At 43.6% G+C, this 20,872-nt stretch overlaps 1 protein-coding gene across 1 annotated transcript; it reads left to right on the top strand.

Annotated features, from left to right (window-relative positions):
* The first annotated feature begins 207 nt into the window (after window positions 1–207).
* Window positions 208–20,124, top strand: LOC141990659 (gap junction beta-6 protein). Its single transcript, XM_074958123.1, has 2 exons — window positions 208–484; window positions 16,193–20,124. The coding sequence occupies exon 2, from the start codon at window positions 16,215–16,217 to the stop codon at window positions 17,004–17,006; it is 792 nt and encodes a 263-aa protein (XP_074814224.1). The 5' UTR covers window positions 208–484; window positions 16,193–16,214; the 3' UTR covers window positions 17,007–20,124.
* Window positions 20,125–20,872: the final 748 nt, after the last annotated feature.

Here is a 20,872-nt window from a genome sequence, read left to right as displayed (position 1 = left end):
GAAGAGGCAGTAGGGGGGCAGATGTGGCCCTTCGTCTCCTGGCACGCAGCCTTCCTGGGGACGGGGGAGATTCTCGGCTGCCACGCGGGGGCCCATGGGCCGCAGGTTTCCTACTGCCCCCGGGTGCCTGGGCTGGGAGAGGGACTGGGGGCAGGGCGGCTGGAGCCAGGCCAGACGGAGGAGATGGGGGCGGGGGCAGCGCCTCAGCCGGGCTTGCTCTGGGGATCGGGCCTGTCCTCTCCGCCCGCCCCCGGCCCCGGGCTGCGGCGCTCAGGGGAGGAGGCGGTCATGGGGCGGCTTAAAAGCAGCTGCCGGCTGGGAAGCGGCCAGGACCAGGAAAGCTCCGCGGGACTCAGGCACCTACACCCGCAAGCGGAGCAAAGACCGCGCACGGCGAGGCGGCTACTCCTACCCCGGGCTCCCCGCCCGTGCATGGTGCCCGGCGCGCAACCGGGGCTCTGGTCTGCGCGCGTGGCTGAGGCAGGTGAGCTCGGCGCCGCTCTCCCTGCGGGGCGGCCGGGGCGGGGGCAGCTGCCTGGGCGCCCGCTTCAGGCGCGGGGGGAGACGAGGCGCCTGTCCACGCTGCAGCCGGGCCGGGGAGCCGGGGGGGTGGGCTCGTCTCTCGTAGCTCTGAGGAGCGAGGCGGGGGGCGCTGGGGCTGTGTGTGCTGGGGCAACCTCTGATCCCCCTCGCACCCTTTCTGGCCTCTCCCGGGGACCGCGGTGGGAACAGGAGCGAGCGAGCCCTCTGTGGCCAGGAGTTAGGGCCCGATCCTGCCGGCTCCTCCCTCAGAAAGTAGGAAAGACTGCGGGGGCGGGTTGGCAGGATCGGGCCCTTGAGCCCGGCGCTAACCCCGTGCTCTGTGGAAAGGCATTGTGAACCCCGGGGCGGTTATAAAACTCTCCTATTCGGTGGCTCCTATACTCTGCTCTTTGATTCAGAGCTACGTGAGTCCTGAATCTGACTCCTCCGTGTTAAGTCCCATAAGTTCCCCCTCTTCAAGTCCTGTTCAGTGAAGGGGCTCTGTCTGTCAGTCCATTATGTGTGTCCCTTCAGCTGCCCAGTGGCCTTCTGCCATGACTGTCGCTCTGGGTTCATCTTTTACACTTGGCTCGGGTATTTCTGTCTTCTTTTCTGGATAAGCTTAGGGATAAGGGGTTGTTGGACTCCCAGGAATCTCAAGCACTCTTCCATTGATGGACCCTATTGTATTCCATGAGGGTTTCCGCGTGCACCCTGTGCACCCAGAGTTGGAGAACTTTTTTTAATAAATTCATTCTATTTGTTACATGCAGCTTTTAACTAGTTTAAAAGGCCTCAACCTCTGTCAACAAGACTGTCTTAGCTTGCCTATGAATATATAAAGGGTTTTAGTTAACTTGGACAAGATTTGTGATGCGCTCAGCATCCAAAGGGCAGGGTAAATAGGGTGAAGTGTCTGGCTGAGTTTTGTAAAAAGACTGGTTTTTAATTTACTTGCATGACAGGTTTGGTAAATTGACTGTTTGAAAGGGCGCCCTGCTGTAGTATCTATTTTTGTATGCTGCTCGTGCTCTTAACTTTCTTTCCCTTGCTGCTAACTTTAACCCAGGGAAAATGAAATACTCCAGTGCTGCACTCGAAGGGACACATTGTCTGTAGATTAAATGTTAAATTAATTCCTGAGAGAAAGGGTAGCCTTATGGTTAGGGCTTGGGAATGGGAACTAGGGCACCTGCATTCTTTTCCTGGTTCTGCACAGGAAGTCTGAGGTAAACTTTGGAAAGTCACTCAATCTTATCTATAAAATGGGTAGAATAATACTTAAACCTACTTCACAGGTGCATTGTGAGGCTAAATTCATTGTTGCTTGTAAATCACCTTGATATTCTTGTACTAAAGGCTCTCCAGAAGTGCAAAGAGTGTGTGTGTATAGAACATATGCATTCTTTACCTGTTTTACTAATAAGCGGGTGGAAGGCCCAGACCTGACTTTCTGTGGAGCATGAAAGTTTGTCACTTTCACAAACAGAAGTTCCACCAATGTGAGAGATTACTTCCCCACCTTGTCTCTGTCATATCCTGGGACTTACATGGCTACAACAACAGTGCAAACATTAAATAAGAAAACATTTTAAAATATCTTTTTTTCATTCCTTCACTCAGCCTGGAAAATGTAAATAGATTAGTAAATTTTCACTTTTGCTTCCATTCTGGTTGTTTCTGGTTCTCCTGCACCAATCCAATGTTGCTGGTTTGGGGATGAAGATATTTAAGGGAAAGTTTAAGTCCCCAAATCTGCCTTAATTTAACTTTTCATGAGACTTACTTTTTTTAAACACTTCTATTACTATTAGCTATCCACTTAACACTGGACAATGTCTCTATAAGTTCACAAGACCATGACTTCAGAGAATTAAAGCAACAAGCAATATAAAGGCAACAGCTATTAAAGGTTTCGGAGTAGCAGCTGTGTTAGTCTGTATTCGCAAAAAGAAAAGGAGTACTAGTGGCACCTTAGAGACTAACCAATTTATTTGAGCATAAGCTTTCGTGAGCTACAGCTCACTTCATCGGATGCATCCGATGAAGTGAGCTGTAGCTCACGAAAGCTATTAAAGGTAATTTGTAGCACGCTTATGTATTTGGCTTTGTTTTTTAAAAGAGATTCTCATGAAGGTAAACAGGCTTGCATAAATGGACAGGTCCTATCCGCACCGTTACCCCAGCTCAGAGTAGACCACTATTATAATTTATTGAGGAAATAGGAAATGAAAGGTGTGAATCAGGATAAATGTTTCACTGTGGCTGGCTTTGCTGACATCGGCAGGAGACTTGCCTGAGTTAGGGCTGCAGTACCTGGCCCTAGACCATAGGCAGTTGAGTAGATGGTGGCTGAAAGCTTCCCCAGGGCACTTTGGATAGAACTGCCTTGTCCCAGTCAAGGTCTCTGGGCAATCAGGTCACAATATCCGGGTCTTTGGATTGCAGAATCTGTTTCCATCCTATTTCCTTTTCCATCAATAAAGCAGGGTGTATCCTTTTTTCTCATGTAGCACAGAAATGTTCTGAGTGAAGAAGGATGATTCAAGGGATTGGGAAATGGGCTAGAGAGTCTTTCATTTTGAGGGTGCTGGTTCCAATCTACCTCTTGTTGATAGTGATCACAGATTGTTACCCTCCGATGCAAGATATAATTCTGTTGAGTTCAGAGTCGCTGCATCCACTTATAGTCAAAGTGAATTTGTCTTGGGGAACTCAGAACTCTTGCAAGATGAGTTTTGCAAGAAAAAACATGGTTAACTTAACAGTGGCTGAATTCCGGCAAGAATTCTTCTGCCTTGTGTCCTACTTTGCATAATGAGAATGGATCTCATATGGAAAAGTATTATGAATGGCACCTCTCACCAAGCAATAGTAGCTTAATTAACAGTTATGGGGAGAGTGAAACAGTGGCAGGTATTTCTAAAAACTATTCAAAGTTCACTTTAAATCTATATTTTTTTAGACATATCAACAGAGCCTTGCCAAATCCATCCTTTGTGGTGCTGAGTCACTGTGGGAGCTGAAGACCCTTCATCTTGCAGGACTGAACCCTTATTCAGTAAATAATTAATTGACAAATGTATATTTGCTTGCTACATGCTTTGCAGTATTACATTTTAATCCAGCAAGTAAAGGTCTAATTATCTCTGAGTCTTTTGCTTCTGGGTTAATTAGTACAGTGACTCTCAACCTTTTCAGGTTACTGTATCCCTTTTTAGGAGTCTGATTTGTCTTGTGTACCCCCAAATTACACCTCACTTAAAAGCTACTTGCTTACTTTTGCATTTTTATGTCTGATTTTGTATCACAGCACACAATTACTGAACAATTGCTCACTTTCTCATTTTTACCATATAATTCTAAAATATTGTATTTACATTTCAGTGTATAGTATACAGAGCAGTATAAACAAGTCATTGTATGAAAATTTAGTTTGTACTGACTTCGCTAGTGCTTTCTATGTATCCAGTAGTAAAACTAGGCAAATATCTAGAACAGTTGATGTACCCCCTGGAAGACCTCTGTGTAGCCCCAGGAGTACACATTCCCCTGGTTGAGAACCACTGAATTAGCACACACCAAGCACCTGTTTTCCTAAGGCTAGAAGTGCTTGAGATCCAAAAATATATCGTTTCAGCTAATGCTCAAGCCTGCACCTATCACATGCTGGCTGTGGAAGGTACTCAGGGCAGACAATAGACTTTGCATACCACTGATTTAAGTCAGACATGTGATCTTTACCTGTCATTGTAAATTTACAGCAAATTTGCAATTTCTTTCCATTACCAACTGCCTTAACTTAAAGACAGAACTGTTACTGTACTTGTAGGAGAGCACTAATGAACTGCTAGAGAGAACTTCCCTGGCTTCTAAGAGGGTGGGACTGTTGTTTTGATCTTTATCAACCACTCTGTAATTCTTTAATAAAAGTTGATCATTTTGTTTTGGGTGTTCCTATGGGGCACTCTTTGATTCTTCCGTACACAGCAGCAGAATTACAAATTGCTGTAAATTTCTTTGCGTTGTGAAAGGAAAGGCTTTTTAGCTGCCAAAGCCTGAGTTCAGAGTTAAGTTTTCTTCCACAGCAGAAGACGCTGCTTAAAACTAAAGCAACGTAGGGAGCATCATTCTCTTTGTGGGTGAGAACAGTGTCGTCAACTGCTGAAGGAAAGACACTGAATTTTGTTATAGCCGTGTCTACATTAGGCTTTTACCAGTAATTATTTTTGGCAAAAATCGTACCCCTACCTGAGTTATGGTGGTAAAACTTGGAAGTGAACACCAGCCTTCAGTGCCATAGAACTACAGGTTTGAATGGGGGTTGCAACTAAGGTCAGGCTCTTTCTGTCAGTGATTTGGGATCCTCAGCAGCTTAAAGAAAAGGAGTGCTTGTGACACCTTAGAAACTAACAAATTTATTTGAGCATAAGCTTTCGTGAGCTGCTCGTGAAAGCTTATGCTCAAATAAATTTGTTAGTCTCTAAGGTGCCACAAGTACTCCTTTTCTTTTTGCAAATACAGACTAACACGGCTGCTACTCTGAAACCTAAGCAGTTTAACAATTCTAAAGCTTTGCTGATGGAAAAAATTAGCATGAGAATTGCCACACCGAAACAGAGAATCCTGTATGGTGTCCTGTCTCCCAACACTGGCCAATGCCAAATGCTTCTGTTGAAGATCTGATAATGCACTTAAGTGTGTGATGGCTGGTTTAACTGCAGATGCTATCCTTAGACATATTTATCTAAAAGCATGCTGATGAAGGCAACAAAGGGGCTGTCAAGGTTCCTTCCCCACTCTGAACTCTGGGGTACAGATGTGGGGACCTGCATGAAAACCTCCTAAGCTGGTAAAAGTAAGCTTAGGTTAAAACTTCCCCAAGGGACAAACTATTTTACCTTTTGCCCTTGGACTTTCGCTGCCACCACCAAACGTCTAACCGGGTTTATTATTGGGAAAGAGCCATTTGGAAACGTCTTCCCCCTAAAATCCTCACCAAAACCTTGCACCCCCCTTCCTGGAGAAGGTTTGATAAAAATCCTCACCAATTTGCATAGGTGACCACAGACCCAAACCCTTGGATCTTAAGAACAATGAAAAAAACATTCAGTTTCTTACAAGAAGAATTTTAATAGAAGAAAAAGTAAAAAGAATCACCTCTGTAAAATCAGGATGGTAAATACCTTACAGGGTAATTAGATTCAAAACATAGAGAATCCCTCTAGGCAAAATCTTAAGTTACAAAAAGACACAAAGACAGGAATATCCATACCATTCAGCACAGCTTATTTTCTCAGCCATTTAAAGAAATCCTAATCTAATGCATAGCTAGCCAGATTACTTACTAAGTTCTAAGACTGCATTCCTGTTCTGTCCACAGCAAAAGCATCACACAGACAGACCCTTTGTTTCTCCCCCCCTCCAGCTTTGAAAGTATCTTGTCTCCTCATTGGTCATTTTGGTCAGGTGCCAGCGAGGTTATCCTAGCTTCTTAACCCTTTACAGGTGAAAGGGTTTTTCCTCTGGCCAGGAGGGATTTTAAAGGTGGTTACCCTTCCCTTTATATTTATGACAGGGGCAGTTCAAGGCACACCCAACATCGGAGGAAACCTGAGCTTAACTAGCCAGTGGAGGCACCATAGACATCCATGTCCATATGCAAGCCTGGGGAAATGAGTAAATCAGGATACTATTTGTAGGAGTGGGGGAGAAGGGCATGATCTTATACTCTGAATTTGTATAGCGCCTAGGGCAATAGGACACCATTACTGACTGGTTCTTCAGGTGCTACTGTAATACAAACAAATAATATTACATATGCTGCTTTTTAAATCTTACTAGTAAGCCATTTGCTTGGGTAATATCCTGTGGCAGTGAGTTCCACAAGTTAGCTTTACATGAACAGAATAAACTTTTTGTTTTATCTTTTTCACCATTTTATTAATACAAACCCAGCATGCCTACATACACTGCAATCTCTAACACACCTGGTTTGTTGAAGCTATACTGTTAACTTCTATTAAAGACCACCTGCTGTACCCAGCTTTTAACTGAGGTCTTGTCCACATTGCCACTTTACAGCGTTGAAACTTTCTCGCTCAGGGGTGTGAAAAAACACCCCCCAATAGCGCTGCAAGTTTCAGCACTGTAAAGTGGCAGTGTAGACAATGCACCAGCGCTGGGAGCTGCTCCCCTTGTGGGGTTGGGGGGTTTTTTTTGTTTTGTTTTTTAACAGCACTAGAAGAGCTCTCTCCCAGCGCTGGTGCCCCGACTACACAGCCATGTTAAAGCGCTGCAGCTAGTGAAGACACCCCTGAGAGCATGGGCATGTCTTCACTAGCAACATTAAAGTGCTGTTGCCTGAGCGAGAACATTGCAGTGCTGTAAAGTGCCAGTGTAGACAAGCCCTAAGAAGGACATCTGCTAAGGGGGGAGTGACTATAATCTAACCACTGGATCTTGATGATTCCGGCACTAAGAGCTAGTATCATAGGGGTTAGCAGGGCAAGCACATAGTGCCCTCTCGCTTTGCAACTGCAGCTCTCAACTCTAGTATCCTGATGCTGTCTTATGTAGGTGTGCAGTAACCCTCTGCCGCTAGTGATAATGTTGATAGTCTGGTCCCCCTGGCAGCTCCGCTGGAACAGCAGAATAACCAATGGGGTAGTGCAGCTGTGACTGGTGCTGAGATGTGCAACCGCTTGATCCCCATTTCAAACCATTTTTTTGATATAGAAATGCTCTTTTAATTTTTTATTTAAGGGATGAGTTTCTCTACAGTGGAGACTGAAAGCTCAGTTACTCAATGTCATTGAGTTCTGTGGCTCCCTCCCTGCACTGTGGTCTCCCCAGCTCCTGCCTTTGACTCTAATCTCCCTGTATATCTCTGCTTCCCTTTTCTGCCTTCGATTCCCCCAGGTGCTCTTGCTGCTTCTTCTGCTGTTGCCTTTTGCAGGAAATGTGGGGTACACTCCCAGGCCTCAGTTCAGCAAAGAATTTAAGTCAATGGGGCTATTTGTATGCTTTAAGTTATGCTCATGCTTAAGTGTTTTGCTGGTTTGGGGTCCTAATGCATGTACAGTGGCATGGCAGTTACAGAGCTGTGCTGGCTATATGAAAATAAAGGCTGCCATCAATTAAATTGAATCTTAGTTTTCCTTGCCTTAGTTTTTCATTCCATCAGAGAGATGGTTTGATATTTTATTCGCTTTGTCAGTAAAAGGGTCTGAGAAGCAAATATCTGAAATAAAGATGAACAATGGTACTGAGTCAGCAGAGTAACCCATAATACTTTCACCTCACTGTAAGTAAATTAAAGCAATTGAACTCTTCCAGAACTCTCTTTCAGTTGGGACTACTGTAATATTTTGTTGTCATCAGCCCCACATGTTGTTGTGACCGATGTTTGATTCAGGGCTTGAGCAGAATAGGGATAGCTGGTGTGTCCTATTTGGACTGACTGGTGGACTGATGGCACTAAGGGGTTGATTCCTCACCCACTGATGTCAATGGCTGTATTGACACTGACTTCAAAGGTTGCAGGATCAAACTGTAAGTGGCTGTATCACGGGGGAGTGTTGCAGGTGCCACATGGCTTTCAGCCAGCATGAAAGCAGGAGTGGAGCCTTGAAAGGCAGAATATGAGAGGGGCAAATGGAGGATGCTGGCAGCACCAGCTTTCTGGATAAGAGGAGAGATACCTGGATGAGGTGGAAAAGATGGGTTTTTAAGTGGTGAAGGGGCAAAAGAGATTTGGGCATGTGTGTGGTGGAGATGGGCATGTGTGTGGTGGGGAGTGACACTTGGTGGGGCAGGAGGAGGCAAAAGGAATAATGAGACCTGGGAAGCTGAAGTGGAAGGGGGGGAGAGAGAGATGGTCTGGTGGCAGGAAAGAAAAGCAGGGCTGGGTGGAGAGACGGCAGTGAGCCAAGTAAGGCCAGGTCTACACTATCATCTTACATCCATATAACTATATCACTTTTGTGTGGAAAAATCCACACCCCTGAGCAACACCGTTATAATGACCTAAACCCCACCCCATCACCAGTATAGAAAGCTACTGCCTCTCGTGGAGGTGGGTTAACTACACTGACAGGAGAAGCTCTTCTGTCTGTGTATTAGCATCTTCACTGAAGTGCTACAGTAGTGCAGCTGCACCGCTGCAGTGTTTTAAATGTAGACCTACTCCAAGAAAAAGGGCATATGGAATGGAGGAGATATGAGATCTGGGAAACAACTGCTAGAGATAGGAGGAGAAGGAAACAACAGACAGGAAAAGAGATGTAAGAAAGCAAGCAAAACTGGGAATGCAAAGAAACTGGTGGAATTCAGAGAGGAGAAATGAACCTGTGTTCGTGTGTACAGCGACAAATGTCTATGTGGCAGTTCTGTTTTTATAAATGATATATATTTAGCTGTATAGAAGCATCTCTAATCTGTATACAAAAGCAATTACAACATTCCAATATCTAAAGCTCAGTTAGAGCCTGATCCAAAGCCTTTTGTAATTGATGTGAGTCTTTCCATAGATTTTAAAGGGCATTTGATCTGGCCCTTGTCAAGGAAAGATTCGCAATACAAAGTTGAGAGCCTTGCAGATATCATAAAGAAAAGATTACTCAGTTATAAATTCAGTATCAGAAGAGAATTTGCAACACATGATCCCCAGGGTAAATCCTGACATTCAGTCTTGGTTAAAAATCATGCAGCATGATAAATAACAGGTGAAGTAAAGCTAAATATTCAGAAATCTGACTAATTATCCCCTAAAGAATCTTCTGGGAATTCAGGATCTTTTCTGTGCTGCCATGAAGTATGTTTCTTGACTTTAGCAAAGCTTTTGACATGGTCTCCCACAGTATTCTTGTCAGCAAGTTAAGGAAGTATGGGCTGGATGAATGCACTATAAGGTGGGTAGAAAGCTGGCTAGATTGTCGGGCTCAACGGGTAGTGATCAATGGCCCCATGTCTAGTTGGCAGCCGGTGTCAAGTGGAGTGCCCCAGGGGTCAGTCCTGGGGCCGGTTTTGTTCAATATCTTCATAAATGATCTGGAGGATGGTGTGGATTGCACTCTCAGCAAATTTGCGGATGATACTAAACTGGGAGGAGTGGTAGATACGCTGCAGGGGAGGGATAGGATACAGAAGGACCTAGACAAATTGGAGGATTGGGCCAAAAGAAATCTGATGAGGTTCAATAAGGATAAGTGCAGGGTCCTACACTTAGGATGGAAGAATCCAATGCACCGCTACAGACTAGGGACCGAATGGCTAGGCAGCAGTTCTGCGGAAAAGGACCTAGGGGTGACAGTGGACGAGAAGCTGGATATGAGTCAGCAGTGTGCCCTTGTTGCCAAGAAGGCCACTGGCATTTTGGGATGTATAAGTAGGGGCATAGCGAGCAGATAGAGGGACGTGATCGTTCCCCTCTATTCGACACTGGTGAGGCCTCATCTGGAGTACTGTGTCCAGTTTTGGGCCCCACACTACAAGAAGGATGTGGATAAATTGGAGAGAGTCCAGCGAAGGGCAACAAAAATGATTAGGGGTCTAGAGCACATGACTTATGAGGAGAGGAGAGGCTCAGCGAGCTGGGATTGTTTAGTCTGCAGAAGAGAAGAATGAGGGGGGGATTTGATAGCTGCTTTCAACTACCTGAAAGGGGGTTCCAAAGAGGATGGCTCTAGACTGTTCTCAATGGTAGCAGATGACAGAATGAGGAGTAATGGTCTCAAGTTGCAATGGGGGAGGTTTAGATTGGATATTAGGAAAAACTTTTTCACTAAGAGGGTGGTGAAACACTGGAATGCGTTACCTAGGGAGGTGGTAGAATCTCCTTCCTTTCGAGGTTTTTAAGGTCAGGCTTGATAAAGCCCTGGCTGGGATGATTTAACTGGGAATTGGTCCTGCTTCGAGCAGGGGGTTGGACTAGATGACCTTCTGGGGTCCCTTCCAACCCTGATATTCTATGATTCTATGAACCCAGAGAAACTTTTTCTTTTATATGCTCATGAAAAATCTACTTTGCTCCTGTTAAATAACTTTGCAGGATAAAAGAATGTGGCTTGTTTCAAGGGCTCCATTTTGCAAGGTGCAAGGTCCTGGGAATTGCAGTCGGCATCTTGAAGGAGAAACTCTTCACGTCTCAAGACGGGGTTAGTTCAGTCTAGAAAGAACTTGATCTCTAGCCTGCAGATAAGGACAAGAAGTGTTTCTAAAAACTTGCATCTTTGAAATAATCCCACCAAATCTTCTAGTTTTACTATATCCACCCGAAAGGGGCCATTACATTTAATTGCAATAATAACTCAGAAAAAAATCTTGTATTATCTTCAAAATTCAATGTCCTTGTTTCCCTGAGTTACCTAAGATTTTTGACTTTACTCATTCTCTATACAATAGCTTCCAACTCACAGTGCAGTTACCTTTAACCAATAGAGCAGAAAGGATTTTGGCCCTGCCTGGAAATAAAGGTGTGACACAGATTGCTGGTAAGAGACTGAGCCTTATTTCCTGACTCATGCCATGGGACCCTGGGTCAAAGTTCCAAAGGGTTTTAGCCATGTTACGTGACAGTCAGTATCCACCAAGCCAGCATCTCTTGTTTTATCTTCCTTTTTATTTGTTTATTTTTTAAAAGCACACATAACATCAACCTGACATGAAACTAGCCAACTTATGAAATCCAAACCAGAAGAAATTGTTAAAGGGGAGATCTAGGTTATTGGACTAGAATCTCTGAATCACATTGGCTCACTGATCACATGGCTGCTCCTTGTTCATAGACATTCCTTCTGCCATGGCCTGTTCAGTCACAGGTTTATTTGCTATGGTGAGCCTGTGTTTGCTGCTCCTGTTGTCCTTTCCTTGCCAGTGACTGGATGGTTACTTCTGTCCAGTGCATGAGATTGTCCTCAGCATCCTGAACATCCTCAAGAAATGAAGCTGTAGTCCTCTTTGGTTTTGTCAAGCGCTTTCTGACCGTCCGAGGCAGCTGTGACCTGTAAATCTTGGTGCAGATGGTCTAGCTGTTATGTTGGCACACTGCCAACCACTTTCTGTTTAAAATCCTGCATTTTCTCCTACTTGCAATTGGAGTGACTGTCATTCTTTTGATAGTATTTCTTCTATGTTGGTTTCCTTGTAAACCAGGACCTTTTAATACCTAAATCAGGGTTAATGATCTTTGTTGGATGTTGGCACTAAGGTTTTGTCCTAGTGCCCATGGATCTCTGAACCAGTGATCGTAATAAGGTGTGGTTAGGTGTGATATACATAGCTAGAAGTTCTTTGCTATTTGTATTCACTCGAGCTGGTCAGAAATTGTTCAATGAAATTGATTTCTGATTGGAAAACGCTGTTTCATCAAAACCACAGTGTTTTGTGAAACCAGGTCAGATGCAAAAACAACTTCGTCAGAGACAAATATTGCAGCCCAGCAGTTAGGGCACTGGCCTGGGAAATGGGAGACCCAGGTTCAAGCAGAATTGAGCAGAGACTTGAATTTGGGTCTCCTGTGTTCTAGCCCAGTGCCGTATAAACCAGACCAAAGTGTCACTTGTATCAAAATGAAATTTTTTATTTTTTTTATTTTTTTGAAACTTTGAAATATTTCACTAATAAGAATTGTCACTTTCAAGCCAGTCCTATGATTGATCTTCCTACTGACCCATTCCACAGTATGTTTGGTGCTGTAAATGATACTAAACAAAAAGACTGACTTGGAGAGCTGACAGTCTAGAAACTGTCAACACCCTATTTTTTTTAAAAGTAAAACCAACATCAGAAAAGTCTTTATATAGAAATTTCAGAGCCAAGAGAAATCATGGAGTGAGAACTTCAAAGGATGATGCCTGACACTGATAAGGGTGGGGGGAAAAAGGCTAAGCTAGCTTTGTGGAATGTTTTGGTTTGGTTCGTTTGTTTTTCTGCTTGTTTTTTTTTCTGGGGTCTTCCTCTTCTAGGAGGTATTAAGATAATGAAAATAATCTCTATTAAAAGGTATAGCCCAGTACAGGCAGTCCTCACCCATTTCCTTCAGGGTTATGGGGAAAATCTCTGGAGAAAATTGAGTGTACACCAAATTCAAAACTTTCTCTCCAGCTCAACAAAAATTCATTTCATGCTGGGTTTGGTGCTCGTCCCACTCCCCCAGCATTTACAGATCAAAATGTTGCTAGGGTTCTTACTGACAAAACAGTATTCTTCAGTTTCTAATGTGTGTCTTTTTATCCTGTAAAGAATAAGTGAATTAAGTTAATTGCTAACTGGACTTCAAACAAAATTTCTGTAAATCAGTGAAGGAGAGGAATAGTAGTCAATATTCTGTGTGAGGACAACTCCATTCTGGTTATTGGGGGTGTGGTTTTTGTGTGTGTGTGTGTGTGTGTGTGTGTGTGTTTTCTTCTCAGTTCCCATAATCTATTGCAATGCTTCTGTACATAGACAAAAGGACATAATCCATACAACACTATCTCATTTATCTGAACCTCACCTATTAGAAGCTCACTGTTTGAAAAGTTCCTGACGTTAGTGATGGTGATATGACACTATCAGCTTAGTGATATTAGGTAATGGAGCTGATTGGCTTTCCTTGTGGCTGCCTGATTCAGCAGGACACGAAGATGCTTATGGCTAAAAATCTCAATAGCACAGAATGGCAAAAATACTTTGTCACAGAGCTGCAGAGCTGGCTAGCCTCTCTGAAGATACTGGCCAACAGGCTTTAAAGTCCCTGCTCAGGGTCACAAACTTCAAATTCTTCTAAGCCAGCTCCCCTGATTATCTGAAACCCCAGTTACTTTGGGTGTCCCTTGAGGATTATAGCATAAAATCATACATTTATATTTTTTGTTGGAGGATCCTTTGAGAAAGAATTTGCCCAGAACTTTATGTGCTACACTTAAACGAAGGGAGGTTGGCAGCCAAGTGGACAGCACTTTGCACAGCAGAGGAGGGAGGGGAAAGTTTGGTGCAGGACATCAGGTTAAACCCCTAGAACATAAGAACGGCCATACTGGGTGAGACCAAAAGTGCATCTAGCCTAGTATACTGTCTTCCGACAGTGGCCAATGCCAGGTGCCCCAGAGGGAATGAACAGAACAGGTAATCATCAAGTGATCCATACCCTGTTGCTCATTCCCAGCTTCTGGGAAACAGGCTAGGGACACCGTCCCTGCCCATCCTGGCTAATAGCCATTGATGGACCTATCCTCCATGAATTTATCTAGTTCTTTTTTGAACCCAGTTATAGTCTTGACCTTCACAACATCCTCTGGCAAGGAGTTCCGCAGGTTGACTGTGCGCTGTGTGAAGAAATACTTCCTTTTTTTTGTTTTAAAGCTGTTGCCTATTAATTTCATTTGGTGACCCCTAGTTCTTGTGTTATGAGAAGGAGCCAATAACACTTCCTTATTTACTTTCTCCATACCAGTCATGATTTTATAGACCTCTATCATATTCCCCCCCCTTAGTCATCCTTTTTCCAAGCTGAAAAGTCCCAGTCTTATTAATCTCTTCTCAAACAGAATCCGGTCCATATCCCTAATCATTTTTGTTTCTGTTTTCTGAACCTTTTCCAATTCCAATATATCTTTTTTGAGATGGGGTAACCATATCTGCATGCAGCATTAAAGATGTGGGCATACCAGGGATTTCTGTAGAGGCAATATGATATTTTCTGTCTTATTGTGTATCCCTTTCTTAATGATGGCCAACATTCTGTTTGCTTTTTTGACTACCGCTGCACATTGAGTGGATGTTTTCAGAGAACTATCCACAATGACTCCAAGATCTTTTTCTTGAGTGGTAACAGCGATTTTAGACCCCATGATTTTATATGTATAGTTGGGATTATGTTTTCCACTGTGCATAACTTTGCATTTATCAACATTGAATTTCATCTGCCATTTTGTTGCTCAGTCACCTAGTTTTGTGAGATCTTTTTATAGCTCTTTGCAGTCTTCCTGGGACTTAACTATCTTGAGTAGTTTTGTATCCTCTGCAAATTTTGCCACCTCACTGTTTGTACCTTTTTCCAGACCATTTATGAATATGTTACATAGGACTGGTCCCAGTGCAGATCTCTGGGGGACACCACTGTTTACCCCTCTTCATTCTGAAAACTGACCATTTATTCCCTTTGTTTCCTATCTTTTAACCAGTTACCAATCCATGAGAAGACCTTCCCTCTTACTTTGCTTAAGAGCCTTTGGTGAGGGACCTTGTCAAAGGCTTTCTGAAAATCTAAGTACACTATATCCACTAGATCCCCCTTGTCCACATGCTTGTTGACCCCCTCAAAGAATTCTAGTAAATTGGTGAGGCATAATTTCCCTTTGCAAAAAACATGTTGACTCTTCCCCAACAAATTATGTTCATCTATGTGTCTGACAATTTGGTTCTTTACTATAGTTTCAACCAGTTTGCCTGATACTGAAGTCAAGCTTACTTGCAGGCCTGTAACTGCTGGGATCATTTCTGGAGCCCTTTTTAAAAATTGGCATCTCATTAGCTATACTCCAGTCATTTGGTACAGAGGCTTATTTAAATGATAGGTTACAGACTACAGTTAGTAGTTCTGCAATTTCACATTTGAGTTCCTTCAGAACTCTTGGGTGAATACAATCTGGTCCTGGTGACTTATTACTGTTTAGTTTATCAATTTGTTCCAAAACCTCCTCTAATGACACATCAACCTGGGACAGTTCCTCAGATTTGTCATCTAAAAAGAATGGCTCAGGTTTGGGAATCTCTCACACATCCTCAGCCGTGAAGACCAATATAAAGAATTAATTTAATTTCTCCACAATGGCCTTATCGTGCTCGAGTGCTCCTTTAGCATCTCGATTGTCTAATCACCCCACTGGTTGTTTAGCAGGCTTTCTGCTTCTGATGTACTTAAAACATCTTTAATGTAATTTTTTATATAAATATAATTTTTAAAAAAGACCTTTTATGTCTACGTAGAGCAGACCAGGAATCATGTCTTTTGAGGTCTCCTCCAAAAGACTTCACACTATAACTTCATAGTGCTCCGTTATCCTCTTCAGAAGGATGAAGAACTAGGGGGCATAAATTGGTTTGTATCCATAAAGTTAACTTGTTCTGTTGTAGTGTATTGCAGGCAGTGATTTGAGATTTGGTGCATGATAACACAACTACCATTATCAGTTCTTTCTGTTCGAATCAGAAAATTAGAATTCATGGATTACACAAATCCGCTATCTTAGTATAGCTAAAATATGATCTCTTAGCAGCATGAAGTGCTTTGGAGAAGTGACAGAAGGTATTGTTGCCCCTTCTTCTGACACCAATGTCCCCCCTCTGCTGGGTGAAGCAGAATTCTGGGGCCTTGCACGTAAACTTCCCAGTGAAATAGAAAATCAGTGACAGAGCTTAGTTTATTATTCTAGGCATAACTTGTTTTATTTACATATCTACACTAGTGCTGGAATGGAGGTGGTCAAACAGCATGCAGACAATCCCTTTTGACCTTTATGGCTACTTGTAGTGACAATGTAAGACAATGATATGCCAACAAGCTGTGAAACAGTTACTGTAGCCCATGAATATTCTGCCATTATATGTCTTGTATCACAAGTTTTATGGCATTGATTTCCTAATCCATGATTTAGAATCATTTGGTGTATTAATTTTGTCTTGTTAGGTCAAAGGATTCAAACGAGACAATGGACTGGGGAACACTGCAGGCCATTTTAGGAGGTGTAAACAAACACTCCACCAGTATCGGAAAGATCTGGCTCACCGTCATGTTCATTTTCCGTGTTATGATCCTTGTGGTGGCTGCAGAGGAAGTCTGGGGAGACGAACAAAATGATTTTGTCTGCAACACTCTGCAACCGGGATGCAAAAATGTTTGCTACGACCACTTCTTCCCCATCTCTCACATTCGACTGTGGGCCCTTCAGCTTATCTTTGTCTCGACTCCTGCACTTCTCGTGGCCATGCACGTTGCATACAGAAGAAACGAGAAGAAAAAACAGTTCAGAAATGGAGGGAAAACCTGCGAATATAAAGACATTGAAGAAATAAAAGCACAAAGATTTCATATTCAGGGTCCCTTGTGGTGGACCTACACCAGCAGCATATTCTTCAGAATGATCTTTGAAGCCCTCTTTATGTATGCGTTTTACTTCATGTATGATGGCTTCCGAATGCCACGCCTAGTGAAGTGCAATGCGTGGCCTTGCCCCAACACAGTGGACTGTTTTGTTTCTCGACCCACTGAAAAGACAGTGTTCACTATTTTCATGATCGCTGTGTCTGGTATTTGCATTTTGTTAAACGTGGCTGAATTCTGCTATCTGCTGGTAAAGGTTTTCCTCAGAAAGTCTCGAAGAGCAGCATCTCCAAGACATCACCACAACCATGAAACTAAAGAGGAAACTAAACAAAATGAAATGAATGAGCTAATATCTGATAGCTGTCACAACACAGTCTCGGGATTTCCAAGCAGCTAAGGTGATGCAAATGTGAGGAGTCACTTGGTGTGGAGTGAATATTCCTCTTACAAAGCTGCAAATGAAATCAGCTACATTAAACAATAAAGTGGGGTGAAGGTTTAATATGTAATGTCAGGTGGGAATTAAACACTTAGTTCAAAAGAGTCAAAGCAGCATAAAAATGTGAAAAGTATATAAGGATTAAATAGGAAACTGTCTTCATAAGAATATCCTTAAGGCAACTATGGCACAAGCGAAAACTCACTAGTACCTCGAGGCTAGAGTCACAGAAGGGACTTCGGAGTTAGGCAACACCTAGGGACCCTGCTGCCAGTGCATGAGGAGAGTACGGTGACCAAGAAGAGGATTCTCAGAAGCCTGCATGCTGAGTGGGGAGCTGCCTCAGCTAGCCAGACGTGAAATGCAGAGGAAAAAGGCAGGGGTTTAGGTGCTTAAGCATCTTTAAGGATTTGGACCCTAACTCCATTTGGGATTCTTGGCCCTGAGCCCTCTCCTGGAGTTAGGTGCCTAAGCCAGGTCAGACCTTTTTCATAATGAGAACAATACAGAACCCATTATAGCCAATTGCCCAACAGGGTTAAGGCACTCATCTGGGACGTGGGAGACCTGTTTTGTTTTGTTTTTTGTTTTTCAAATCCCTGCTCTGCCTGATCTCCCCTGAAAGGTGGGAGACCCGATCAGGTAAACATCCTCACCGGTGGGCTGTAGATTCGATCTCTCATGGGCCTATTGATTATTTATACAAAGGGGACCTGTTTCAAAAAGAGAGACTGAGGCCTGATCTACACTAAAAAGTTATGTTGACCCAGCTATGTCGCTCAGGGGTATGAAAAATCCACATAGTTAAGCTGACTTAGGGTTTGTTTTCACTACCTGCTATCTTGGCGGGCAGCGATCGATCCAGCGGGGATCGATTTATCACGTCTAGTCCAGACACAATAAATCGACACCCCTCCCCCCCCCCCGAGCGCTCTCCCGTTGACAGGGGAGTGGCAGCAGTTGATTCACCGCGGTGAAGATACCACAGTAAGTCAATCTAAGTATATCAACTTCAGCTATGTTATTCACGTAGCTGAAGTTGCATAACTTAGATCGATTCCCCCCTCTTCTCTTCCTCCCCCTTGCCCCCGCAAGTGTAGACCAGGGCTAAAATCCTGGTGTAGATAGTGCTAGGTCAATGGAAGAATACTACTGCCTGTCAAGGAGGTCAATTAACTACAGTGACAGGAGATCCCCTCCTTTTGCACTAGTGTCTACACTGAAAGCGCTACGGAACGTGGACATTTGTTGTACTTTGAAGATGAAAAGTGCTCTATAAAACTGAAGTGTTAACAATAATAGTAATCCTGTTGGGAGAAGCAAACACCTTGTAGACCACGACTCATCCCCAAATACCCAATAGCCTGGTGGCTAGGGCATTCTTACCAGACATGGGAGACCTGGGTTTCAGTCCCTGCTCCACCCAGATTTAAAAACAGGTCTCTGACATTCCAGGTGAGTGCCCTAACCACTGGTCTATTGGGTATTTGGAGGAGTACACACTTGCTAGCCAGGCCCCAAAATTTCTGACTGTCTCTTGTGCAGGTTAGGCATGCTCTGGGCGTGTTTCCCTGCCCATCTCTCCAGAGACCAATTTGGTAAACACCTAGTTTGAGAATCCTGCTATGCCTTAGGTGTAAGGTAGGGCTCCAAGCAGGTCATTAGCTGTCAGGTGGAAATCTAGACACCTTCAAGGTTAAGCAGTAGCTGAATGGTGCTTTTGTGATTGGTCATAAGCACCTAAAGAGGCAGTAAAGCACCTGAGTCCCTTTGTGAAACTAGCCTTTTATGCAGATTTCAGTCCTGAAAACTATACATTCAATAGCAATAAGAACAAACTTTTTCCAGGCAAGATATTCTAGTATTACAAGATGTTTTTACTTACTTGTGAATTCATAACTAAGGTATTTTTGTAAGGTCTGAAATTCCATGTTATTTAGAGTGTGATTGTGTGTGTGTGTGTGTGTGTGTGTGTGTGTGTGTGTGAGAGTAGTATGGTTTTTTCTTTGTTTTGTTTTTACCAGAAAAGCAGATGTAACCTCCAATGTCATTTTAATAAAGTATATCAACTTTAAACATCTAGTACACGTGCTGTAAATAATTCTATTAACATTTTACATTTGTGATGGGGCAAGGCCATATGTCTATAGAAAAGTAGTGAGAGATTAGCTCCAGGCTAAACAAATCCCTGGTACTTGGATAAGTTAAATGGCAGCTGCTCCAGGTCAATTAAGACACCTAGGGCCAATTAAGAACTTTCCAGAAGGCAGGGAGAATGCTAGGTTGATTGGGACACCTGAAGCCAATCAGAGACTGGCTGAAACTAGTTAAAAGCTTCCCAGTTGGTCAGGTGGGTGCAGATGTCAGGAGCTGTGGGAGGAAGTTGTGTGGTTGGAGAGACTGAGCAGTACACACCATATCAGGCACAAGGAAGGAGGTCCTGAGGTAAGGGTGGAGTGGAGCCTGAGGAAGTGGGAGCTGCTGTGGGGGGAAGAAGCTCAGGGAATTGTATGTGTCCTGTTTCTAAAAGGTCAGCTCCATAGCTGATACTATTAGGGTCCCTGGGCTGGAGCCTGGAGTAGAGGGTGGGCCAGGGCTCCCCCTTTTCCCCCTCCCTGATTAATCACTGAGACTGGGAGACAACAGAGACTGTGCAAGGGAGCATAGCTTCTCCTCACCTCCCTCACTTGCTTATGATGAAAATGGCTTAGTAGACTGTGACCCTTGTCTCTAGAGAGAGATGGGTTATGTGGAGGCTCACAGTGAGCCTCTGAGGCTAGTGAAATCTGCCAGGAAATGCAGGACCCACAGAGACAAGGACAGAGCTTTGTCACACATTGCATACTGCCAATGTTATAAAATCATAGCTATTATGAAAATAACCTTTATCTTTTCATTTCTCAAATGAATTATTTCTTGTACTGTAGATAGTCATGGAACTGTTTTGGCTTTTTTTTTTAAATTGTAGACTGAAAATGACAAAATGGTATGAAACTAGGAGCTCTCTGGAATTAGCACGAAGAAATGTCTCAGCTAGTATAAGGAAAAAGCTAGAATATTAATGAGGTCTTCTGAATAAAAGACAAACACTGTAACCTTGTGTAATGGAGTGAAAGTTTATATGTGAGTGTCTTGTAAAGATTTTTGCCAATGACCTATAGCACTTGGTGAACCTTGATTTTTACATGCTGAGAGTTTTTTTTCCACTTTCCCTGCTTTCACATACTTCAGTTAAACTTCAAAACAAACCCTACAGCCAAATTCTGTCTGTCTGGTGGAAATTCCTCTGTTTTGCTTAAACAGACATGTTAAACAAAAAAGCTCCATTGGCCGGGAACGGCGAACCGCAGCCACTGGGAGCTGCAGGCGGCCGTGCCTGCGGACGGTCAATGTAAACAAACTGTCTTGCAGGCTGCCAGCAGATTACTCTGATGGGCCACAGGTTGCCCATCACTGACCTAGGAGCTATTTCCTGGTTAGGGGCTATACAAGCAAAAAACACATGGCCCATACCCACTACCATTCTAGCTTCACCACAGACTACCCCTTTGCAGCCCCTGTCATAGAGAGCTTGCAGAATGGCTTCTGCCTGGGTTAGAGGGGAGCCAGGATTATAGCATCATACACTGGACCCTCGCTAGAATGCACATCTATATAACGTGAATTCAGATATAACACAATCGCGGGCATGGATCCCAAAGTTAAGTACTGTACAGTTTTGAGTATAGACGCGATAAATCGACTGCTGAGCACCCTCCTGTCGACTCTAGTACTCCACCAGAATGAGGAGCACAAGCGCAGTCAATAGGAGAGCATCAGCTATT

Source organism: Natator depressus, chromosome 1, assembly GCF_965152275.1.
Source record: "Natator depressus isolate rNatDep1 chromosome 1, rNatDep2.hap1, whole genome shotgun sequence".
NCBI lineage: Eukaryota > Metazoa > Chordata > Testudines > Cheloniidae > Natator > Natator depressus.
Note: the sequence above shows the minus strand (reverse complement) of the source record. Positions and strands in the feature narration are given on the sequence as shown.

Bases quoted from the DNA above. Each gene is read 5' to 3' on its own strand.
- LOC141990659 (XM_074958123.1), top strand. From the start codon at position 16,215: ATGGACTGGGGAACACTGCAGGCCATTTTAGGAGGTGTAAACAAACAC.